The sequence below is a fragment of the Dermacentor silvarum genome, chromosome 2, assembly GCF_013339745.2.
Source record: "Dermacentor silvarum isolate Dsil-2018 chromosome 2, BIME_Dsil_1.4, whole genome shotgun sequence".
In the NCBI taxonomy this organism is placed as follows: Eukaryota; Metazoa; Arthropoda; class Arachnida; order Ixodida; family Ixodidae; genus Dermacentor; species Dermacentor silvarum.
This window is the reverse complement of record NC_051155.1, coordinates 237,253,982-237,278,308: the sequence shown is the minus strand read 5'-3', so window position 1 is coordinate 237,278,308 and position 24,327 is coordinate 237,253,982. Positions and strand designations below refer to the sequence as shown.

Sequence of the window (24,327 nt, the reverse complement as noted above, 5' to 3'; positions counted from 1 at the left end):
TTGGCCGTGGGTCACATGGTAATTCAATCAGTACAAAGCAAAATATGACAAGAAGAGTACCGGTATGTAAAAGTACCATTTCAGCTGTGTGGGCGAGATGAAATGCGGCGAGTAAACAAGGTGGCGCAGGATAGCGAAGCAGAGATAGAAGGTGACGCAATATTATAAGCAGATTACAATAGCCGAAGCTATAGCTCCGGCTATTAGCGCAGCAGTTTTGTGGCGTACCGACGTTAAGTTTTCAATAAAGTGTCTATCAAACAGTATATCTATCCACTCATCTATCCAACACTCGAGGGCCTTCGCCGCAAGAACAGCCAGTTTGACTGCGTGCGCCGCTCGACGTGACTCACCGGCTCCCCAGCGGACGTCGTGCTGCGTGTAGTTGAGCCGGCCGAACACTTCCCGGCAGGGCAGCGTGAGGATCTTGCCGGCTTCCACGGGGGGCCAGCAGTGAATCGAGTCCCACACGGGAGGGCAGCGTGGAGCCGACGACGTCACAGCAGCGGAAGAACTTGACGACACCAGCGCCTGGGCGCCAGAGGCTCCTGCGAACAGCAGAAAGGCCAGCGAGCGACATTAGCGCGATGACATAGTTCTTTCACCAGATTTATTGATTGATTGATTGATTGATTGATTATTAATTGATTGATTGATTGATTGATTGATTGATTGATTGATTGATTGATTGATTGATTGATTGATTGATTGCGTCTAACGCCCTTAAGCGGCACTGAGGAAATGAGCAATGTCGTAGTGGAGTGGAGGATTTTGACCACCTGGGATTATTTAACTTCTACATAAATATGCGTATACGAGCGTTTTCGCATTTACCCGAAATAAAAAGTGGTCGCCCGGGCCAGGAATCGAACCGGTGACCTCGTACTCAGCAGCCGAACGCCATAGCCACCGCGACGGGACGCCAGACAGACCGACGCGGACATGCGCAACCATGTTCAAGCCTGCATGCAGCAAGTGCTGCTTCTTCTCGGGTAGACATCTTCGTCAACTTTCGTTTTAGCTGCTCCGCTATTTTCTGTCGAAACTGCAGTGTGCGGCAAGAAAATATGATCTTCTATCATTGTGCCTATGTAGCGTTTGAATAACTCAGTGATTAAAGTTTGATTTTTATTCCGGAACTCATGGCGTTAAGTTGAAATCTTGGTCGATCGATTCCAAGTGCGCCTTTCTTCTCAGCTTTACGAAAATAACATTATACGTACGCACGTTATTATCTCCTCTATCCATTCTTGGGCAGCGCATACACAAACGAAACACAAGGAAGAAGACGGGACAAGAATGGATAGGTTCCAACTCACCCACTTTTCAATCCATCTATTTCCATTACTCCGTCTTTAAAACTTTTTGTTATTCCCAGTTGAAGCATGTGGTAAGCTACATATTCTACGAGGCAGGTCGAGCACTGCCCTTCTTGTGAAGGCAATTACCAGCCCATTTCGGATGCTTTAGTTCATGCTTCTTTAATTTTGATAAAATGTTAAGATCGCATGTATTTATTTTGTATTAATTGACCGACGCCATCAGCGTCGCAGCCTCACCTCCGTTTCCAGCCGTCTCTCACCATCACCCCAGCAGATTGTAACCCCGTACAAAAGGGCCGAAATCTAATAAATGTTCTTTTTTTTTCTCTTGTTCTCTCGGTCCAAGTGATTATGCAATACCGTGTTCACACGCACTGTACTCAAACCGCCGTTTTCCTGTGTCGAATACTTAGAGCTGTTATCAGTGCCGATGCGCTCCGCCCCTAAGTCACACGCATGCCATTAGCTCGCTGCCCTGCCCTGTCCCGCGGGAGATGAGCCTCGAGAGGTTTTCGATAGAGCAACGGTTGAGTAATTAGACGAAGCGATCAGCAAGATTTACGGTCGACCGTGCGCCGAGAGGAACTATAGTTGAGCTAGGCTCACCAAAAGGGCGCTGTGTCAAATCTCTGGGGAGGGGAAGTGTTAAGAGAAGAAGAGACGCCATAAAAGCGGTCGCTTAGGCAGAGTTGGTTAATGTGCTCCGTTTAATTAGCAAACTGGACGCAATAATGAGGTAAGCGCACTGTGACCACCTAACCAAGCGACTGCTGCGTGTCCGGAATGCGGTATGAAATGCATTCTGATTGAGATTGTGCGACGATTCTGTTCAATTTAGCGTTACTACATAATCACACCGGGTTAATGTTATTCCACGATAACATGACTGCCTTCAACTTAACGGTGGTCCTGCCTGAAATCCGCATACGAAGCGCACTTTCGGATATCATCATTACTGAAACCAGCTATATAAAAGCTTCCGTCTATGCCTAAACGCTCAATTCGGGGTTCACACTTTCTAAACAGCTTGCCAAATGTCTTCGTGCATGTTTTATATTTGTTGCTTGTTAGATACATGTGTACGGCTTCTGTTACTTTGACCGATGGGTTTCTAGTTACACGCCTTCTATTTTTATTATTGTGCAACTACTCCAATGTTCCGCTGATTTTCATCAAATTGGTCGCATCGCCGAGCAAGCTGCTCGTCTTCCTAGCGTCTCCAATCCGGATGCTCTCACGCATCATTCGATTCACTGGTTTCCCGCTCACGTAGGGTCGGTCGAGGGTGCTCCCCCGAACCTCAATGAGTCTGCTCACGAGGCTGCGCGCGACCTCACCGACCGCGCTTCCTCTGTAAGTAGAGCCGACACCCCTCCCCCTACGGCCACAGGTATGCTCCCGGTACTCACAATGAGGTTACGAAATTCTTCTACATGTCTAGAAGGGTCTCCCCCCTCCCCCCCCCCCTCACCCCAAATTGAATAGGGCGCAAGCTGTTTCACTTAGACTTTTACAGACCGGTACATATCCGTGTCTGGCCGTTCTGCACGAAGTTTGTATACCCTGACGTATATCGCGACGACGCCTGCCCGTCCTGCGGGCAGACCTCCACTCTAGCACACATGCTCTGGGAGTGCGGGTCGAGATACCCCAAGTTCAGCAAGGATGAGTGGGACTGGCTTCTGCGTAGCCCCGCTCTAGACAAGCAAATCCTGGCTGTCCGGTGTGCCCGCGACCGGGCCGGTGGGCTAGACCTGCCGGTCCCGACGTGGGACTAGCCGGGTGCGCGACGAGCTCGCGTCCTCGCCGGACCTCTAATAAAAGTTTTTCACTCACTCACTTTCATCAAATGATAAGTTTCTTTCTGATATCCTGGTGTTCGTCTGCATGATTTCGCACGTGGCGTTGTCTGGTTTAGCATGATAAACCAGGTTGTCGAATAGAGAGAGCTAGAAAGAAAGAAATGCAGATCAACGAACACGAACCATTGTTTAGAAAAATGGATGAAACTGAGCAGTGCCTATATGTGATCACGGAAATGTGGCACACCGGCAACGTCTGAGCGACGCTGAATCCGCAAGGCGCATTTAGCGAAGCATAGTTTAGTGAACATCAGTACCCTGGTTCTAATCTCTGGAAGGTCGGGAGAGAGCTGTACAGAGTGTGAACGCTGTTGGGCACGCACCGGCACGTGTGTGTGGACAATTCCTTCTCTCCGCCTTTGTTTCCTTTCTCCTCATCTACGGCTACCTAAACGAAGCCAGCAGCGGGGTCGAGAACCAATTGGAAGCAGATATCAGAATTTCTCACAAGCCAAGTCAAGAGCAGGCTATTACAATGCTGTCGCACCAAGTATACCTCTTGCCATGGGAGTATTCGTACCATTATATGAGTTTTTTTTTTTAATCTTTTGTCGGAAGGAGTGGAGGAGAGGGGCAGGGCGTTCATTTTAGGCTTACAATGGCGTGACAGTATAAGTGGAATAACGAGAGGCGTGATGTACCTTTAACTGTGCTTTTCGGTGAGCTGCTGTAAGCTTAGGAAAGTGATACCAAACAAGGGAAGAAGTAACCTGCGCAGACAGTCGCGACAGGAACTTTATAGATGTGTATAGATGTCGCGACCAGCCACATTTCCATCAGTCGCGAGTCCAGAACGCCCTACAGCGCATAGAAACCCTATCGCAAGTCCGCCTCGCTTTGTTGGCGCGCCTATAGATTTTGTATGTGGACATTTAAGATAGCGTCGTTCGAGAACGACCCATTGTCAGGAAAGAAAGGTAAAAAAAAAAAAGGAAGCGTGTAACCGACGCACGCGCGGACATTTCAGCCGAGCGACCAACAGTATTCCTTGCAGTCTCTTGGACAGACCGTTTGTCACGATTGTGCCTCCATGCACGAACATTGAGAAGCATGGAACCTACCACACTGTGTCTGCACTGGTACAAGCATGAGCCGGAGAAGCAAGCTGGCGCTGTTTTCTTAGACGGACGGGCGAAAGTTCAATTCGAGATCATATCTGTAAGACCGATAACCATAGATAGGGGATATGTATAAACGAAAATGGGCGAGGAGAGAGAGAGGTAATGGCAGTTATGCAAGGGAGAAAAGCAGTAAGAAATGCGAAACAGAAAGCGAGCACCTAAAACAAAGGTCCATGGGAGCAAGATCCAAAGACGTACATTAAGAAGAGGAAGAACGTAGGTGGGAGCGAAATAGCCCCAACTGTAGCGTTCATGCGTATTCCCCAGGGAAGCCTTATTCGGGAAAGTGGCGACAATAATTTCCTCGTCAGCGCCTAATGCTGTCCTCACCATCCCGATCATTGCTCCCTCGCTTTGCGACCACAAAGACAGCGTGAAAGTAACAATAGCTATACAAGTGCATCGAGGCCGTGACAGCAAAACGAAAAGTATAAATAATAATAACAATACGGAAAAAACAAAAATACAAGAAAGAAAGAGAGAGAGAGAGAGGACATAGCGACCGGGCATCTCTCTTTTCTCGATTTGTTTCTTTTCGATCGCGTCTCTCGCTTCTGTGTCTGCAGCGCTTGACGATTGCTCGCTATAGCGGAAGGCGGCGCTGCGCACAAAGGGGACCGCCTGCTATAGAGGGCGCCATGATGGCGCGGCACACAGTAGACCGTTGTAAAAGATCGCTCGGCTCTCCGCGTCACTTTGACTGGACCCCAGATCCACGGTTCCGTGCAGCCCCGCGAGAATGACAGCTCCCAGTTGACCTAGTGGAAAAATAATAATAATATGAATAATAAAGAAAGCACGGCCGAAGAGTGGCGTTGTTGGACCATGGCCAGCTCTAAGTGTCCGCAGGTTCGCTTGCTTCGTGCATCGAAATAAGAACTACGGAAACGCGAGTTTTGTTCGACCCTAACCTAACTGGCCATGTCCGATTGTAGCTGTAGACGATATTCGCAGACAGTTAGGGTGCACACTGGTTCAAAGACGACGATCGCTAAAAAATGTATTGGGGGAAAAAAAAAGGTGCGGTTGGGTTGTTTCGCAGTGCACCAGTGGCCACTGGAAGCGTTTCAGTTTGTCGCTTGAAAGACAAAACATGAAGTTCACTGAGAGACAAATAAGGGCCATCAGATAGCTTATAGCTTTAACAACAAACAAGTTTTCGAGGTGGTTGTCGAAGCATGGAGTTTCGAGGTTTCGAAAAGACGATAAGCCGGTGCAGCCACAAATATATATATTCTTTGTCTGCCACCACAAGAGTGTCCCAATTTCATGTTTGTCAAGATACACGCGTATTATGTCGTCTGAATTAGGGACGTAAGCGCATTGAACTTGTGTTCAACGTGAGGACCCAGGCGCGCCATTGTCGTCTGAAAAGTAGCACAAAACTGCTGTTGTACGGAAAGACATCCCCCTTTTCTCTCTTCCCTTCTTTCTTACTTACTTCTTCTTCGTTCTCCTTTTTCTTTTAAGTCGCGAGCTTGCCCATTAGAGCTAGCTGTCGAAGGCAAAGCACCAGCTTTCATTGTTGCGTGCAACGAATAACCCGCAGTTGTGTGGCCAAAGGCCCTTCTAAAGAAAGGGACCTCTTTGTTCGCGTGAAAGAGACGGAAGGTCGCGCCTCCAACATATCATGCGACAGCGCCTTCACCCTGCTGGCCAAAGTACCACCCCACCACTGTCGCCCACCACACCTCTTTGCCCGATTCAACCATGCCCCTTTGAGTCTTCTTTCTTGCATAGCTCTACGTCCTTACAGAAAAGAAGTACTCGTTAGCATGTGTCGGTGTCGGAAATTATAATGAACAGCGCCAGCAAGGAATAAGAACGAAGGGAGAATAAGAGATTGTGGAGTTTAAATGTGGGGCAACAGATATTACCCTGTTTTATTTTTTTCCTTCCTCCCTCCCCTGCCCCCCCCCCCCTTTTTTTTTTTCTTTGTTTGAAGTGCGAAAGGAGAACAAAGAACGAGCGATTTAAGAGACCAGACAAAGGCAGACGCTGTATTGTGCAACTTGTAGTTCAACACGTGTGTCGTAGTCTAAATTTAGGCTTCCAATTCATTTCTCCCACAGGGCTTCCCGACCAGCAATTTATTGCCTTTATAAAGCTTCGCCGTCCCTCACTAAGGCAGGACAGACATCATCGACCATCATTATGACACGTTTACTTAGTGACTTGCGAAAGTGTTCGCATACAGATAAACGTCACTGCGCTTCGTGCTCCGTCTGCGCTCAGAAATGTTTTTCTTTCTTTTTTTTTTTTTTTTTTGTCTGTCTGCCTCGCGTAGCGATGAAGCGATGTACTGCCAAAGTGGTCAATTTAGAGCCAGCTGTGGCTGCGAAAGACCTCTTCTTCCAACAGTTCCGAGGACTTAATATATTAGATTTGGCGTGGTTATTTTCGTTGCGAAATTGAATGGTTAAATCAGGCTTTTATTAAGATGCAGCGTCCTGTAATACTATTGCATTCGTTGATGAACTGAGTTTTTCAAAAGTTCGCAATGGTTTTGGTCACGAAATGCTTTTTGTGGCGGGAGAGTATGTTCAGATAAGTTTCTCTTTTTCGCATCTTCCTATGCCTTAAACCTCCTCCTTCACATGCGCATGATTTACTCAACCGGGCGCTCATCGGAATAATGCTTTCACGTCCCCTTTATTATTTTTTTTCTCCATGTCATTATCTCGTCAACGAAGTTTTGCAGTTGAAGAATAGTTTGTTCTGGTCAGAGAGAGAGAGAGAGAGAGGAGAGGAAAGGCAGGGAGGTCAACCAGACGAGCGTCCGGTTTGCTACCCTACACTAGGAGTAAGTGAAAGGGGGATGGAACCATGGCCTGAACGGGGAGGAAGCTGTGTCTACTGAGCTAAACAAAAGGTTAGTAGCTTATATATACTTCAATAGCGAGTGAATCGACGACTCAAATCGTACAAACATTGACCAACTAGTTGTACTTACCTGTGTAACCTAAATTAGGGAAGACAGAATAGGGGACTGGAACAGAATCATGTGACTAGCTAGGATTTAGACATTGTTAGAATATTCTGATTTGCACTCAAAGTCGACTCTTCATCTTTCTCTCAACTGATAATTATTCTTCCTTGTTATTACTTTCTCACACACTCCTTCATCCACCTCTTTCTCACTTTTTTTTTCTTAACCAATCGCGCTTAATAACCCGCAGTGCTTACCCAGCCGCGCAACGCCACAGCTCAATCGCATGGCACTGCTTAGCTCACTATTTTTTTTTCCTTTCTTCAACCTACGTATTTTCTTATTGCCACTTTCCCTTCAAACGAAAACACAACATTTCCAGGCCGTGGAGATAGTTCCGCAACTTCTCATGATCCCGCTGGCTGTGCCGGCCCATACCGTATAATAGCAGCAAGACAGCAAAGTATCAAACAAAATATTCTTGACATGATAACTACCGCGAGTATGTTTCTTTGTTTTCTTATTCATTTTTTTTTTCGTCTATCGTCATCCCAAATCCCATTTGCGGGCTCAATCATCTGCCCATAGCGCGCAACTTCACCCTGCCGAACAGACGCTGCAGTTTGCAAAACCCGGAATCACTTTCCTACACCTTGTTTGAAGTTTTACCAAGTAGTTTCATCGCCCATTTATTACATATCAAAACTGCCACAACGACGCGCCATAAGATGATGGAGGCGTTTCGCTCATCATTCTTTTCGCCAACACTGTTCACGAAAGGCAGCTCTTGCGCCACGCAGCTGCATGGCTGATCGTATTACATATAAATAATGAACGAGAAGAAAGGAAACCGAGGAGCCCGATTTTAAATGCGAAGCATTTCTTGGCGAGCATTTGCCACTTGTACAGTATCTATCTATCTATCTATCTATCTATCTATCTATCTATCTATCTATCTATCTATCTATCTATCTATCTATCTATCTATCTATCTATCTATCTATCTATCTATCTATCGATCTATCTATCTATCTATCTAGCCGCCTACGTCTTGGTGCTCTCATGGTCGTATCCTTAACTTGCTATTTACCAAAATTAGCATAGTATGACAAGAGTGTATGATGAACATAAATGATAGGTTATGACATAAAAAAGTTGTCGCAGTTTCACCTGAAAGGCGAAGCATTAATTGCGATAGCAAATTTGTAGAGAGCTATACGGAGTAATGATATTAGCTTTATCAGCTGTATAAACTTGGAAATGCAGCAGCACCGGCAACACGCAGAACTATTGTCGACGCCGTCGGCGTTTTGCCCGCGTTCGCTCAAAATGCGTGCGGCGTTGGTGACTGTTGCCGGAGCCTCTGATATAAATAGGCACTTGGTGCCGCAGCTAAACGTCGCCTCCCTTCCCTGCCCCTCCCCCCCACAGCCTTTCGCGCGTCGGAAGAAGGCACGTTTGCTCTACATATATGGTGATTGTAGAGGAGGAAAGAGACGCCTACTTCTGCAGCCCTTAAGGGAGCACAGCGCAGAACGCGCGTTTGTTCTCCGCCGTGCGTTCACTCCCCGTGAAGCGCGCGTCCCTCGCGCCCTTTCACTCGCACATACAGCGTTCGGCGCGCGGCGACGATTTCATCTCCATTGACGTCATACGGAACCTCACGGCGACGGCGACGGCGACGCCGACGGCAGAAATCTGCTTTTGAGTGTCCATATAATTGCTATCGCAATAAAGCAGCTACCTACGTCTTGGTGCTCTCATGATCGTTTCGTTAACTTGATAGGTACCAAAATTAGCATAGTATGATAACAGTGTATGACGAACATAAATGATAGGTCATGACATGAATTTCATGACATGCGTGTCATGTAGGTCATGAAACAGCCGCCTAAAGTGACAATGACCCAGCGAAAAAAAATATTCACACTCAAAAATCACTGAAATGGGTTCGGCTACGGGAAGGAAACACTAAACGATAATGGTAGAAATCATAGTCATGAGCATGACCCAGCAAAGATGGCAATGACTAGGCGAGAAAAGATTAACACTCAAAAACCACTGAAATTGATTCTGACGTGGGTACTAAGTGAATGAAACACCAAAGTAAGATGGTAGAAGTCATAGTCATGATCATGGCTCAGCAAAAATGACAATGACTCAGCAAAACAGATTAACACTAAAAAAACGCTGAAATAGGTTCGCTCGTGGCTACTAAGAGAGGGAACCGCTAAAGGATGGTGGTAGAACCCATAGTCGTGACCATGACTCAGCAAAAATGACTGACTCGTCGAAAGAAGATTAACGCTCAAAAACCAATGTAACGGGTTCGGATGTCGTACTAAGTGAAGGAAAAGGCTAAAGATCGAACCTCGAAGAGGCTCGATCGAAGAGGCTGAAGGTCGAACCATAGTCATGAGCATGACTAAAGCTTTCGACCTAAGGTCTCTTAGGCTTAGCTAAAGGGACTCCTGAATACTCATGACATGCGTGCCATGTAGGTCATGAGACAGCCGCCGATGTCTTAGGACTCCCATGGTAGTTTAGTTAACTTGGTTGGCTCCCCGCACATTCCTTCGCATAACATCGATTCCCACAGGGTGTGGGATCTGCCGTTTTTTTTTTTTCCGTCCGCTTTCGTTTCCATTTAGTTATCGCTTCTTTAGTTCAATTAAGCAGTACAAGTAATTTCCCTTATGTTGTCCTTGGTGTCATTGTTTGTTGGCTTCTTATGATATGACTAATAAAAATCGGGCCCCTCGGCTTCGTTTCTTCTCGTTTGTTTTTCCATCCAGATTTATTTTTATTTCTTTATGATTTCTGTAATTCGATTAAAAAGTAGAAGTAATTTCTCCTACGTCGTCCTTGGTGCATTTTTATTGTGTGTTGGCTTCTTATAATATGACTATATATATATATATATATATATATATATATATATATATATGCCAAATTAACAACGAAGGCACGCTAACCCAATTAGTGAGTGGCGGTAAAGCGTATACTTATACTACACTGTAGTAAGGAAAAGTATGATCGAAAGAGTTAAAGAGGGCGTCAGGAGAGGGAAAAATGGCACAGGCTGCAAAATACAGACCCCAGCCTATCGTCGTGAAAATTACGAATTAAATCCTCGCACGCTCATCAATTCATCGTATCAAAGGCCACCCAGGCCAGTAAAAGCCGGCTTATCATTGGTCATGCACACGACGATAGCCACTGTTTATTTTTGTCATTCAAAGGCGCCCCGTTCATCGGAATGCTCACGTTAATCTAGCAAGCTCGTTAGCTATTCGTCGCAGACGAACTGACGCGCAAGCGCTGCTTCGGACGCTTTCGATTCAACCCGTCAACAACCGCCTCCGACAAATGGACAGTGAGCCGATTAACGAGTAAAACAGAACCACGCGTACGGCATCAAATGAATACGACATGACTCCCTTCCGAGCGCCATGTTACTGCTCTTTGTGTTACTCTTTAGTTGCCAATTCTCAAACATCCCGAACAGATTTTTTATTTTATTTTAAGAGTTTGCTCAACGACATAAATGATTAAAGGTATAATTTCTGGCCCTTCGGCAAATATTCATCATATACATACATTATGTATTTATTCTAATCTATTCATCCCTGAAGCACTATAAAGACGGGGCGGGAGACTTAATATTTAAATATAAGAATTCATCGAAGAAGACGTTCACTCTATATACCGTCGACTCATTGAGCACTTGGAGATAGGAGCGAAAGGAAAGACTCATAAATAATATAATTCTGCCCTCGTAACAGAGGCGATAAATTATTTTTGCCTCTTACTTTTTTTCTTGTTATATTACATTGCCCCACAGTCTAGCTCCGAGCAGGTATCAATTCCTGCCCCTACGATATCCCATCTGGACATCTTTACGACCCTCAACGTCTTCCTCGCTGCTGCATTAGAGAGCATGATCGAAGAGCCCGCACGCAGACAAAAGTGTGCCACTATATCCTATAGGTTGCGACGGGCCAAACCTAAACGAACAGTGTGCGTGTAGGCCGTTTCACAAGGTGCACCGCGAATGCACAGCACGCAGTTTGCGGAGGCGGAGTGCCACACTTTATGCGGCCGTGAAATAATGGCGCGCGCAACGCGGCGCTGACGACGCCCAATATTCTCAAAACGCATTACTGACGCAGATTCCGATGAAGCAGACCATAGCACCTATACCGTGCGGCCTCTGAGAGACGAGGGGCTTCCTGTTCTCTTCCCCCGCCCTCCTCTTTCCTTTTCTTTTTTTTTCTTTTTTTTTTCTCATGATTACTTTGCGTTCCATCTATCTTTCACTCACTTGCTGGTTCGTTCGTTCGCTCGCTCTCCGTCACTTCGTTCCCAAGAATTCCTCTCGCGCTTCTCTCTCGTTTCACATATTTTGTAGGGCTTTCGCGCGGTTGGTCGATGACTTGAGAAAAAGGTGATGACTTGAAAGGGGCGAAGGCACGGCAGGCGTAGGAAAAAAATGTACACAGAACAGAACGTCAGCGAACAGAACACAAGGCGGAACGAAGTATGCACGACGGAAGCCGAACGTGAAGAAGATGGAGGAGGGAAAGGAGAACCTGATCTGCGTTGAATGGAACGGCGCCTGAGTGTGATGGCGTCGATATACGGTAGCGATCAAGGTTGAGCAATCGATGCGCGCGAGCGACCGCAAAGCCCCGAGAAAGAGAACCAACTTTATTCCTTATATGTTGCACGCGTATAAGCGAGCTCGTGGGCGTTTTTTAAATATATTTTTTACACTCTTTGTACCACGGTGCATCTCCGCGCGTTAGTTCTCGACTTACCTACGTCTGACTTGTATTTCGTTCCCAAACGGCTCCCGCAGGCATATAGCAATACCCGTTTCGTTCGATGCGTTAGCTCCCGCACGCATGCCGACGCATTCCTATGTTCTGTTCTGTACGGTGGTTTCCTTGCACGTGCAAAGTGTACGTCTATTTGGAATAAAGGGAAAAATAAGACAAGCGTGTTCTTTTGGGCTTCTCGGCAAACGGGGGGCCAATCAGACGCATGGGGTAGATCGTGAGCATTCATCCAATGCATTGAGAAAAAGCCTCGACTCTCCGGAGACAAGTACCAAACGAAGGATGAGAAACAAGAAAAAATAAGGCAGACAGGCCTGCTGTGAAACGAAAGTTTCACGATTTTTTTTTTGAAGACGAGAAAGGCCATTTCAGCGTTGATATATAGGACGCATAGCGTAAAAGCTGAGACGACTGAATCTATGGAAGATGAAAAAGAGACAGAAAGAACCTCTTTAGGAAGACTCAACAGGATTGCTAATGAGCCTGTTCGTTTGAAGCTCCTGATCCTTGCGACCGTACGAATGCGTACACGGAAAACCCATTTATGGCAGTAAGAGCTTACTTATGTCGGCTAAACAAAGCAGGGGAGATTTATAACGGCAATTCGCACTGGAGTGAACATAAATATTGACATAGATATGAGCCAATGAGACATAGATATGAAGCATAGATATAAACGCACGCCATTATTTTATATTATAACCCAAGCCGACTCATTAAGGATAAACAGAGACATAGAGCAGCATGCACAGCAGCTATCTAAGCAGCAATCGGAGGAGACGTGGACAATCAATTAGGGCTAGCTAAGACATGGAACCTTTTCAGGTACCTACTACACCCAGAGGAAACTAAGGTGGTATATACAAGCAAAATTGAGGAAGGTAATTCATGCATAACAAGAGTTTCTACGAGAAGCTACAGAGAAATATATCTCACATGCTAGACCGGTTATACACCCAGACTACACAGGAGTAGTCAACAAAGAACTTGACAGGAAATTAGTGAAGCAGAAATAAGGGCAGCTTCGCAAAAACTTAATACTAAATCAGCACCCGGACCTGACGGAATCATGATTAAGATACTCGGGAACCCAAATGATGAGTCTATAACAAAATTGACAGAATATATCAATGAATGCTGGAAAACCGGCAAAATACCACAACAATGGAAGACGGCACACGTCATCTTAATACCTAAGCCAGGCAGGCGCTTACAGTTGCGGAATCTGAGACCCATATCTCTCACATCTTGCGTTGGAAAGCTCATGGAGCATGCGGTCCTATCGAGACTAACCAACCATATCGAGGACAGGGACCTGCTCCCCTCCACGATGCTGGGTTTCAGAAGGAATCTTTCCACGCAGGATGCGATGCTTCAGCTTAAGCACCAAATCATAGACAACCCAGGCAGATCCACTAGAGCCATCCTCGGCTTAGACTTAAAGAAAGCTTTTGATAAATGTAACACATCAGACAATACTCAGCAGCCTTGAATAGCTAGGATTAAGACGGAGAACATACAATTATGTTCGTGACTTCCTAACCGGCAGAAAGGCAAAGATCACCGCGGGGGACCTCGTCTCGGAAGATATTGAGATTGGTAGCGCTGGCACACCAGAGGGGTCAGTGATATCGCCGATGCTGTTTAATCTGGCATTATTCGGATTACCAGCGAAACTACAAGAAATTGAGGGCCTTAACCACACTATATTGTATATGCCGATGATATTGCACTATGGGTGAAGGAGGGTAATGATGGGCAGATAGAAAAGACACTCCAAAGCGCGATTGAAACAGTCGAACAATACCAAGAGGGAACCGGATTGGTTTGCTCGGCGGAAAAATCAAAATTATTATTGCGTACAGGCCGACTCGCAGGGGCCGTAAACCAAACCGCTACAAATGGCAGGCAATCTTTAAGCGCACATACAATTGAAGACTGTCAATGATGAACCCATACCTAAGGTTGATAAAATCAGAGTTTTGGGACTACTCATTGAAGAAAAATTCAACAATGGAGAAACCATTAGGAAGTTGGAAGAGATGGTATCTCAAGTTATGAGGTTGATTAAAAGGATAGCCAATAGACACAGTGGAATGAAGGAAGGAAACATGATCAGACTGGTACAGGCGTTCGTTATCAGCAGGATCGTACACGTCGCACCCTATCTTATATGGTACGCTGCAGAAAAGATCAAATTAGAGTGCCTAATTAGGAAAATTTAGGAACAAGCCGTAGGACTACCAGTCAGCACTTGCACTGACAGGCTATTAGAATTAGGCCTGCACAACACATTGGACGAGCTCATATAGGCACAGCGAATAGCGCAGTACGAACGCCTCTCTAAGACCAAGGCAGGAAGACACATACTAGAAAGACTAGGTATTGGGTACCATACTCAAAACAGAACCAAAGTGGACATCCTGAATGATGCTGTGATCGTTCAGCCACCATGAAAATTATGCTTAGCTTATTAAGCTTTATCTGGGCCTAAATTGGCCTACATTTCAAAGCAATTTATCCTCTTTTTAATGCAGAGGGTAAACACGCATAATCACTGCTGATGGCAGTGGTTCCGCTTCTTCATGCATCCGCGGCGCAATGGTTTCAATATCGGGCTTCTCTGCTAGAGGTGCTGCGTTCGAATCCTGCCGTCGGATAATTTTATTATTTTCTATTTAATTATTTATAAGTCCGCACTTTCTCTAAAATGATCGCTTCGCAAAGCTACGAATCCATTTAAAGCCAGAAGGACGAAGCTAAGGCAAATCCATGTACTACCCATAATTCCCTTGCTGGCTGAACTGCCCTGCTTGCAGATGCCGTAAACAATGAGCGCCACAGTTCCCATCAGTAATTGTATGAAACTCTATGGCTGATAGCAAGGACTGCGGCACTGCTTTCGAATCAGTGAATAATTGACCGTCTTCGTGGTTTTTCTTGGCTGACAAGACGAACTGCTGCGCGAAGAGCTGCAAGTTCCGCGGCCCTCGATATCGTCGGGCGGCACGTCTCGAAACTGGCCAGAGACTATAGTAAAAATAGTTGAATAGAGGATGGTGCAAGGCAGGTTGCCCTTGTATTATTTCAAAGAAGACTGATGCAACTTAGCATCACGCCTTTGACCCTTCAGCTTTTTAGACTAACTTCAGCACATCCTTTTTTTCTTTTGCACCGAGAGAAGCCTTTCGAAGAAATAGACTGGGAACACCAGGGAAACCTTAGCGACGAGAAATTACTTAATACGAGCCTTGCTTGTTGTGACCCATGACCACAAGTTTCGAATACTTGCAACTTAATGCTTCTTCGTTTTGTTATTCGTGATTCGTGTTATCTGCATTCGTGATTCGCAATGTTATTCGTGAAATTATTTTTGGGAAGCGTGCCTTTTCGCTGAACGCGCAGTGTGGCTTTGACGGAGCGGCTGGCCAATTTGCCAAGACCGATGGGTCGGAAGAATGTGCGCTCATCGATTATCGCTCGCCTTCGCCTTCTGCACTCCGCGTCTGAAGGGACGACAGTGGAGAAAGGGAAAGGAGGAAGCAAAAAATTGGGGCACGCGAGCCGCGCACGAACATGCAAATGCGAGTGATGTCTTGCTTTCTTTTTTAATTCCTTCTCGGTCTGGCCTTCGACACAAGACCCTCGTTATGAGCACTCTTCATCTCATTAGATCGCCGTGCTTAGCAGCGCGTAGTTGCAGCGAAAACTAGCGTTTAATGACAGTTTAATGGCTGTTCTCGGCAGCGCTTAGGGTCGTTTTGACACGCTCCGAGTGCCTCGAAAGAGGGCGCCTCCATGAGCAAGAAGTTATCGCTCACTCGTAAACTGTAGGGGGAAAGATAGTGCGTGGTTCTCCGCATTGTATTGCCGCAATTGGCCTCGACCTTTTTGAAAGCACTTGCGGTGTACGTGGCCTTCATTGAAGTCTTGCCAAACGACTCTTGAATTGTGCGTCTGTTCTTTCACCATTTAGATTGCCTGGCAACGAATTCGTAACAAAGATTTCAGCGAAATAGAAAAAAAAAAGAAACACGAAGGTACCTCTTATACAATGGTCGTCATTGCAAAGACAGAAAAAATCTACTCTTTCCTTTTTTTTCCTTCTTATGGAACAGATAGTTAAGAATAGCAATTCACACAAAAAAAGGAAGAAAAAGAAGCTGCGAGTGAGCAGTTAAGGGATAAGTGAAGGCAGGGGGGCTTTCAGAGTGCTAGGGACCGGGCAGAAGCACTTCGTCCACAATTTTCGTGCCGAAGAAGTGCCCAAACTAGCACTTCTTTCTGCATTGTCTGGTATAGTCATAGTTACTCACGCATGGCTCTCAATAAAGCCACAATATAATAGCAACAACAAAAATAAAGGAAGAGAAACAAAGCCGTAGAAACTGTTCAACTTGTATACCCTTTAGGATACCTAAACGGCTGCACCAAAGGGGTTAGGTTAGCTTATAATCTTATAGGACTTGGGTAACTTTTCTGAAGCCTCAGCAGAAGAGCATCTTCCGTCGAAACTTCAGAGCATCCGTCTCGGAGTCCTCTTCCCTTTTCCTCTATCTCTCTCGCTCGTTGCAACTAAAGTTGTGGGTGTCCAGATGGTTCCTGTGTGACCTTTGACGTTCCTGAGCAGGGCCTCGGTTATGGAAGTACCAAACCGCAGTGAATAGGAGATGGGGAAAGAAAGAGATTGGGATACGGCTGGATTTCATATTTCGTTAGTCAAAGTACACAGGCAACTCAACGTTTTGGTTTAATCGGAATGAACCGCCTTTGCCGATAATCTCAAAAAAAAAAAAGAAGGAAGAACAACAAATTAAAAAAAAAAGGGGGGGGGGGGGGGCAAGAATAGAAAATAAATACAGAAAGTAATGTGCAAGCAGCTTCTTTTATGCCTTGGCTGCTGAGGAAAGCTTCATACGACAAAACGAGTGGAGAAAGATGGGTGACAAATCGAGAGCTGCTGAAGTTCAAGAACGTCGGATATAAAATGACTCCAATCAATATACACAACGGGAGTACTGCTCTTTTATTTATTTATTTTTTATTTTTTTACCACCCGTGCCACTTCATTTTCAATTCTCATTCGGCCACTCGAGTTCACGGAGCTGCTGCAGCAGCCGTCATTAATCTCGTTTCTGTATCCAGTTTCCTACATATTTAGGTTTAGTTCACTGCGGTTTTTCTCAGAAGGAGTCTAAGAAATGGCCGCCGGGCCACGTCATAAGTCATGCGACGAACTTATCATCGCAGTGGATCCACACGCGTGAAGCAAACTTTCGGGGGTAATCTGGTTTTCAATGTGTCTACTTGTCCCCCAAGTTCCCGACGCCTCATTGCTACAGTTGCCGTCAACATATTTTGCGGCTACCGCGCCTTCTTTTTCCAAAAAAGAAAGAAAAAAAATATTAGCACCGAGATCTCTTCGCTGCCGCATGCACGATGACGATGATGAAACGCTGCGTGCCGCCGCTGCCTAAAAATGCGAGAGAATCAATGAACAAACGTGAGAAAAGGGCAGTGGTCTTTCGCCTCTGGTCTATGTCATCGAACTGGGCACCGATCATACGAAGAAAATACGGACGCAAGAAAGGCAACAACAATGAGCTTTTCGGCTGAGCGCTGCATAATGAAATAAGCTTGCAGCTTCAAAATTCGATATCTTGCGGCCGCAACGTGTGAATGAACTTGCGGGGCCAAACACAACGTCGCTGGGCAATCGACAGGCCGCTCTCACGGAAAGTGAAACAAGCTGCTTGAAGTGCGATAGCGAGTGTCGCGAAGTCAATGACTCGCCCGCCGGTGGAATGATTTCTATAGGACATCATGCTGGTGCCTTTTGTGTCAGACACTGGGAATCCTCGAGTACTTCTTGGTGATATCCTGGTCCTCACAATGATTATTCGTTTCTGTTGAATCGGGAGGCCTCCTGTTTCATCAGTGTAGATGAAAGCAAGTTAACGTTGGTTACACTGTGACTGAACGCTCGCATATCGCCGATACAGCGCGCTCAATATTGTCTAACAAGCTACACTGTAGTTAAGTGATGCTACATTCTCTGCTATTTTACTGACTTCATTTACTTTTTTTGTTTATTTCGTTTATTTCATACATTCCTTAATTATTGTAGTTTATTTTTGATGATTGGTATAGCCGGCCCTTAGGTGACCTATTTTCCCACTGCTCATCATTTATTAAACGACAACAATAGCGTTGGTTTTCTATTTTTAATAAGAAAATTAACCTACAAGTGGTAAAGAAAGCTTTAAAAATTTCGCACCTCATCCCAATGGTGGCACGAAGGGCAAAATACCGCTAAAGATTTTGAACTCCCGCCATCATTGTGAATATTTTTTTTTCTTCTTGCCTCAACAGAGCTTGCAATAGTGTGGCTCGCAAGGACTGTATAATTTCGCATACAACTCTTTACCATGGGATCTGTACCTGTATTCACAGATACGTTCCTACGCTGAATCTGTTCGTAAGAGCAGATGTTAGCCATAGGGAATGTTGGATATATTAGTGAAGGTTGCCCGCCGAGGGCAAACTGCGCTTGCAAAGGAAAAAGTTTGGGAATATGGCCTCTGATGTCTGACAGGGTACAATGGCAGTTGCCCGATGCGCACTGATACGTGTCCTGGGTTAGACTTCTGCCTTTGTTAACGCTTAGCGGTTACTCTGAGCATTTATTTTGTTTATTTATTTGTATTACCTTCAGGGCCAGTGGCAATAAAGAGGGGAGTCGTACATACATAGAAGCCCATAATTACAGGCATTGATATATTCCTTTTATTACTATATTAGCTAAGGTAACATAAAGGCAGAAATGACTAACACGGAAGAAAATGCAAGGAACAAACACGAAAGCATGAATACGGACTTCTTTTATGTTTACCTGTTAGTATACTGTATCTAGGGCAAAGCGAAACTGGAAGTGACTAACAATAGACGTCAGGCTGTTCCAGTGTTGCGAGATCCGGGAAATAAAGGATTGAGTGCATGTTTGCGTTAGGGACGACCTGATTCGCACCTTTTGTGCATCGTCAAAACGAGGTGAAACGTACTTCGGAGGAAGAATGAGGTCATTGTGCAGAATGTTGTTGTAGTATATTTTGTGAAACACGCACAGACGAGCGTATTTGCGACGGAGGGCGATGGAACCAAGCTGTAATGATTCTTTCATTAATGTTATGCTGGTGGTACAATTGGAGCTGCGAAAAATAAAGCGAACAGAATTATTTGGGCTAGTTCGAGGGCAGAAGTTAATATATTTGTGGTGGGGTGCCAGATTGGTGCAGCATATTTGAGTTTACTGCGGACCGAAATTTTGTACAGGAGTTTTAAATGAACAGGAACAGGAGAGAAGTGACCACGGAGGTATCCTACAGTGGATAGCGTTGCTAACTATTTTGTTGATCTGCAAAGACCAACTAAGAGACGAAGTTTTGGGAACACCGAGGAAGCGGTATGACGTAAATGACTGAAGAGTGGAGTGATGTAGAAAGTAAGAAACAGCTAGGAGAGAGGGAGACACGAGATATATTGCATTTAATAGTGTTAAGTTCCATCTTCCATATATTACACCATTTAGATATAACATTAATCGTAAGTGCACTGAAAAAAGGAAGCATACAGTGAAATGCCTTTACAACTAAATCCTTAAGACCTGCGAAATTCTTCCTTATACAGGTCACTGCGTTGTAGGGATCGCTCAACGTACCGCTCACAATAGCGCAGGCTATAGCACGTTAACAAAAGAAAACATTTGCTGAGCATGCATACTAGAGAGACTTAGTGAAATTTTTGTGCAAATTTCGTCCGACGAAATGTGCGACTGCAGCCCATCTTACTGCACCGAGATTCCCGGCATGCTCCACGGTGAAACACGGCAGCGACGCAAGGTGAAGCTGCAGAAAACCGCTATGACCTCCCTTGCCGTCGAAGGTCTTAGTTCGTTTACAGCCGCTTTATTATTGTTGCCGTGGTTGACAATTCGCGTCCTTTCTGCTATATATGGATGGCTTCGAAGACATCGCCGGTCGTCCGTTACGATCACATCATTCCATCGTCATTACGACGACGTATTCGTCAGCCGTCGTACCCGCTGCTGTGTTACAACAAGCAGAGTTCAGCGCTGCCTGAAGCAGTCCCGCAGGCCTGTGACATTCGCTGACATCGGCACATTCGTCAACTGTGTCGCTAGCTTTGGCGTTAGCGCAGAGCGCCGCTGAGAGCCATCGGCAAGGGGCAGTGATGGATCCCCTATACGTACAGTTCGTTGTAAAGCAAATCAACGAATCAGCAGCCGGAACGGATAAATTCTGTTGTTGTACAGGCAAATTCATTGTAGTGGTAACTCTAAACGCCTCTTCGTTGCAGAGAGGTTTACAATGTTTATGAAAGATAGGAATTTGGCCGGGACGTGTCCAGTCTTTCGTTACACAGGTGATTTGATTGTAGAGGCGTTCGTTGTACAGCCGTTCGACTGTAGCACTCAAACGGGCGCTTTAATGACTGTCCAGTTCTTGCATAATTCTGGTGCGTAAGGCGCCCATGCAGGTACGCTACCATGGTTCCCCGGGAGTCCCTATGTACAGGGTGTCGCATGTAACTTGGGCCAAAATTTTAAAATATGCGAGTGCCACGACAGAACCAAGGTAATGTTGTCGCTTGGAGCAAGTTAAACTATTTTTTTTTCACATCTCGCGTAATTAAATAATCAGCTATTATAAATAATTACCATCTTAAATATTGTATCAGAACAAAATTGTTAATCACCAAATTCTGAGGCATCATGAAAAATTCTCGATCCATCTTTTTCTTGCTCTATAGTGTTCCATAAAAGTTTTTCCAAGCCTGAAAGAAGCCAACCATGAAAAAAACACAATGATTATACAAAATTATCACAAGGATTATAGATAACCACGCGAGTATGCCATCATGAAACGAATCATCTTGAAGTTCTTTAAACCTTTTCATTATTGGTCGGCGTTTCACTGTTTCTTTTCATTATGGCTCTCCTCCCGACCAGACGAATTATCGTCGAACCATCGATTTCAGCGAGTATGACAGTTGGATGTGTCACTCTTAGGTCAATTTGAGCCACCGCCAAGAGCACCCGGCGCATGCACTCGGTGCATGCTGCTTCGAGAAACTCTTCTGATTGAAGAACCCATGCATTCATTTTGTGCGAAAATGGCCAGACGACGCACTTTACATGCCACGGTTGACCAAATTACTAACTATAGACAGCGCGTGCATTCTCCTTCTAATGAACTTTTTTTTTTCCACCCAGCGACCCTTCTACCTCTTGACCAATTTCTATGGTCGCCAGCCAAGTGAGCCTGCAGTTGACGTCCTCATCACTTCTGCCTCTATCACTACCTGTGGTATTGCACTAATAGTCACAGACCGCGCCAGCGAACTCAGCAGATAATTTCCTTCCGTCCTTCCCTCCTCTCTCTCCCTGTCATCTTTGTGTTCCCCTTTCTCTTTCCCCCGGCGTAGGGTAGCCAACCGGACGTTATTCTGGTCACATCCCTGCCTTCTGCTTTTCTCTTTCCTCCTCCTCCTTCTCCTCCTCACTACCTGTGTGGGAAGTGTCACGTGCACCTGACATCTAGAGCGCGTCGAAGACAACTACGTTCACGAACTTGAGAGGCATGACCAAGCCGACTGTAGTGGTATCCGAGGCAGTTCGCTTTGCACACTCTTTCTTGCGGCAGCTGTTGTGAGGCTAGTGCTATTTGAGAGCATGTAATCACAGAGACCTGAATTACTTAACGGGGTTTCCCGGCCAGCTAACCAGAAAACCTTGCTAAGTGATTCGAGTAAAGGCACGCACTCGTTGCACAAATTAAAGCTGTCTGCCCTTTCGAGCGAATCTGAAAACGACGTTGTCCATGTTGGTAAAGTGCATTTCTGACCTTTCGAGGGTGCATATCGTGTTCATTTCGACACGTCAGCGATAGTGGGTCATTCCTCCGCTGCAGCTATAATTATCAGCTGTGGCGAATCGTTCCATCTCGTGACTTCAACAAATCAGGTTCAACGTGGCCCGCACGAGCTCACTTAAATGCAAACTTTAATAGTCAAACTCGCCGATGTGTACCGTGTGGAATATTCCAGAGGACTTGCAACACGTTTTGTGGGGCTGCAGTGGCGACCCTTCAAGCAGACACTCTTGATGACTGCGCAAGACGTGTACCTCGACTCGAACTTATGAGCTGCGGCTAATTTTGGGTCCACCGAGAAGCACCGCCAGCTCTTCATTCATCAAAGGCGTTTTTAGTATTCTAGAAAGGTACAGTTCTTTACGAGACTTTGTGAATAGCTTTAGTGCGTATATGTGAGTATGTGGATGTATGCGCCGTTTGTACGTTTGTGTGTTTAGCATCATTGTGCATGCCATATTTTTCGCCCAACACCTGTACTGTGACAAGCCGCTAGCCAGCCGAACATCTCCAGCAAGATTATCGTTAAGGCTAGCGTTTCTCTCATTAGAAGGACGAAGCGCATAAATGATAAAGCTGTTACGTCGAATGCACAATCCTTGTCCAAAGGCGCTATGGTAAACAAACAAAAAGTTCACACTTTGCTCCGCACAAGAGCGCACAATAATTATAGTCAAAAGGCGCGCTGAAGGAATTCGCAGGAGGTTGGTGGCATGTAGCTAATCCAGATTAACGTCGGCACTGCAAAGCTTACATCGATTGTAAACAAAAGCCACTAACAAGCAAACAAGTAAAGCTGTGTCCTCTGGCATTACCCCGTTCGTTAGGTAATACCACCGACCACGCCACCGTGTGATTAATTAATGCAATTAATCAATTGCATGATTAATGGGACGTGCTACAGCTTTTAATTAAACTCCCAGGCACTGCGTGGGTCCTCGCCGTACATTTGTGCGTGGTGGATAAGCCGGGATGCTTTCGTCAGCGCACTTACACGGGCGCCCATGGCTATAGCGGTGAAAACCCTCTTATATTGCAATAGCGGCTGCAGTGCAACAGCGTCACAATTTCGTTACTGCGAACCATGTCGCGTTTGCCCTGCTGGTCATTTGCAACGCGAGTACTGGTTTTGCAAGAGCCGATTCAAGCACTTTCAGAAAGATGGATCGCTGTGCGAGCACCGTTGTTTACGTCGCTTGCGGCGAAGTTGACACCCTGAAGAAAAAATAATAAATAAAAAATGTTAAAAATAACTTAAAATGTCCGCTTTCTATTTCAGTATACCATGCGCATTTCCATCGGCGTGATATATGGCGGGTAATGATATAGTAAGTATAAGCTAACCGGTTCAAGTTAATCAGCACAAGTGAGGCTGTGCGCCTTACTAAGGTCTTTGCCCTTCGAGGACTGTCCCTGCTTTTCTTGTACCGCCTAAAATATCCACACGCACGTTGAGAAACGTACGACGGTATTTAAAAAAAAATAAAAAAAAAAACAGTGGCTATGTCGCTATGTCTACCAGTGAGGGCGCCTAACTAAGCAGCGGTCAGGGCAAATTGACAGCCTAAATCACCGAACCAAAAAAGCAGAGGTTCCACCGAACGATGCAGACAGGCAGCTACGATTTTGTTCTCGCTTTAAAATTTACATATAGCTTGGACCTTCGCAAGCTTTAGAGCCCTTCTTTGTGCAGCGCCGGTGACGAGACGGTAATAGAGGCATGTACACATAAGTAGTGGTAGAGAATTAGGCCCTGTAACTAGCAAACTGACCACGCTAACAAGTGTCGGTTATTTTTTTACGCATAAGCGTAGATGGCCCGTCTGTCAAATCGGCGAGATTATTTTTGTCGCCGAGAGGGAAGTGAGCGCCGGAGGAAGAAAGCACGTGCATGTTCGCAGATTCCATAAGCTTGGGCGTTACCCGCGTTCAGGGAGCGAAACGTCACTGTAACTATTTTTAATTGTTTTGGGAGAATTTGCCGCAAGGTGATATGCGGAATAAAAGAAAACTATTAGAGGTAGGCGAACATCAACTTTTTCGAACACGAATGGATTACGAATCGAATACTAAATATGGAATATCGAATCGAATATCAAACAGTTAAATGGCGACACATATACTTACAGTAGGAATACTAATTTTGGTATAATTAGGTACCACACTTGTACTGACAAGTGAAAAACAATAGACAGCAAACTATCTCGGATATTACGACCAGTTATAAACACAATATTACTCATTCTTGTTAAATAACTGCACGCGTATACCCTCCCAAGCTTTTTAGAGCCTGGTTGCAAAT

General features: G+C 45.5%; 1 protein-coding gene across 1 annotated transcript in view; it reads right to left on the bottom strand.

Moving 5' to 3' along the window:
- LOC119440758 (corticotropin-releasing factor receptor 2) overlaps positions 1–24,327 on the bottom strand; it is a 318,940-nt gene that overhangs the window by 178,871 nt on the left and 115,742 nt on the right. Inside the window, exon 2 of the mRNA XM_049662454.1 lies at positions 354–548. Coding sequence (XP_049518411.1) covers positions 354–548 — 195 coding nt within the window. The remainder of the gene's footprint in view (positions 1–353; positions 549–24,327) is intronic.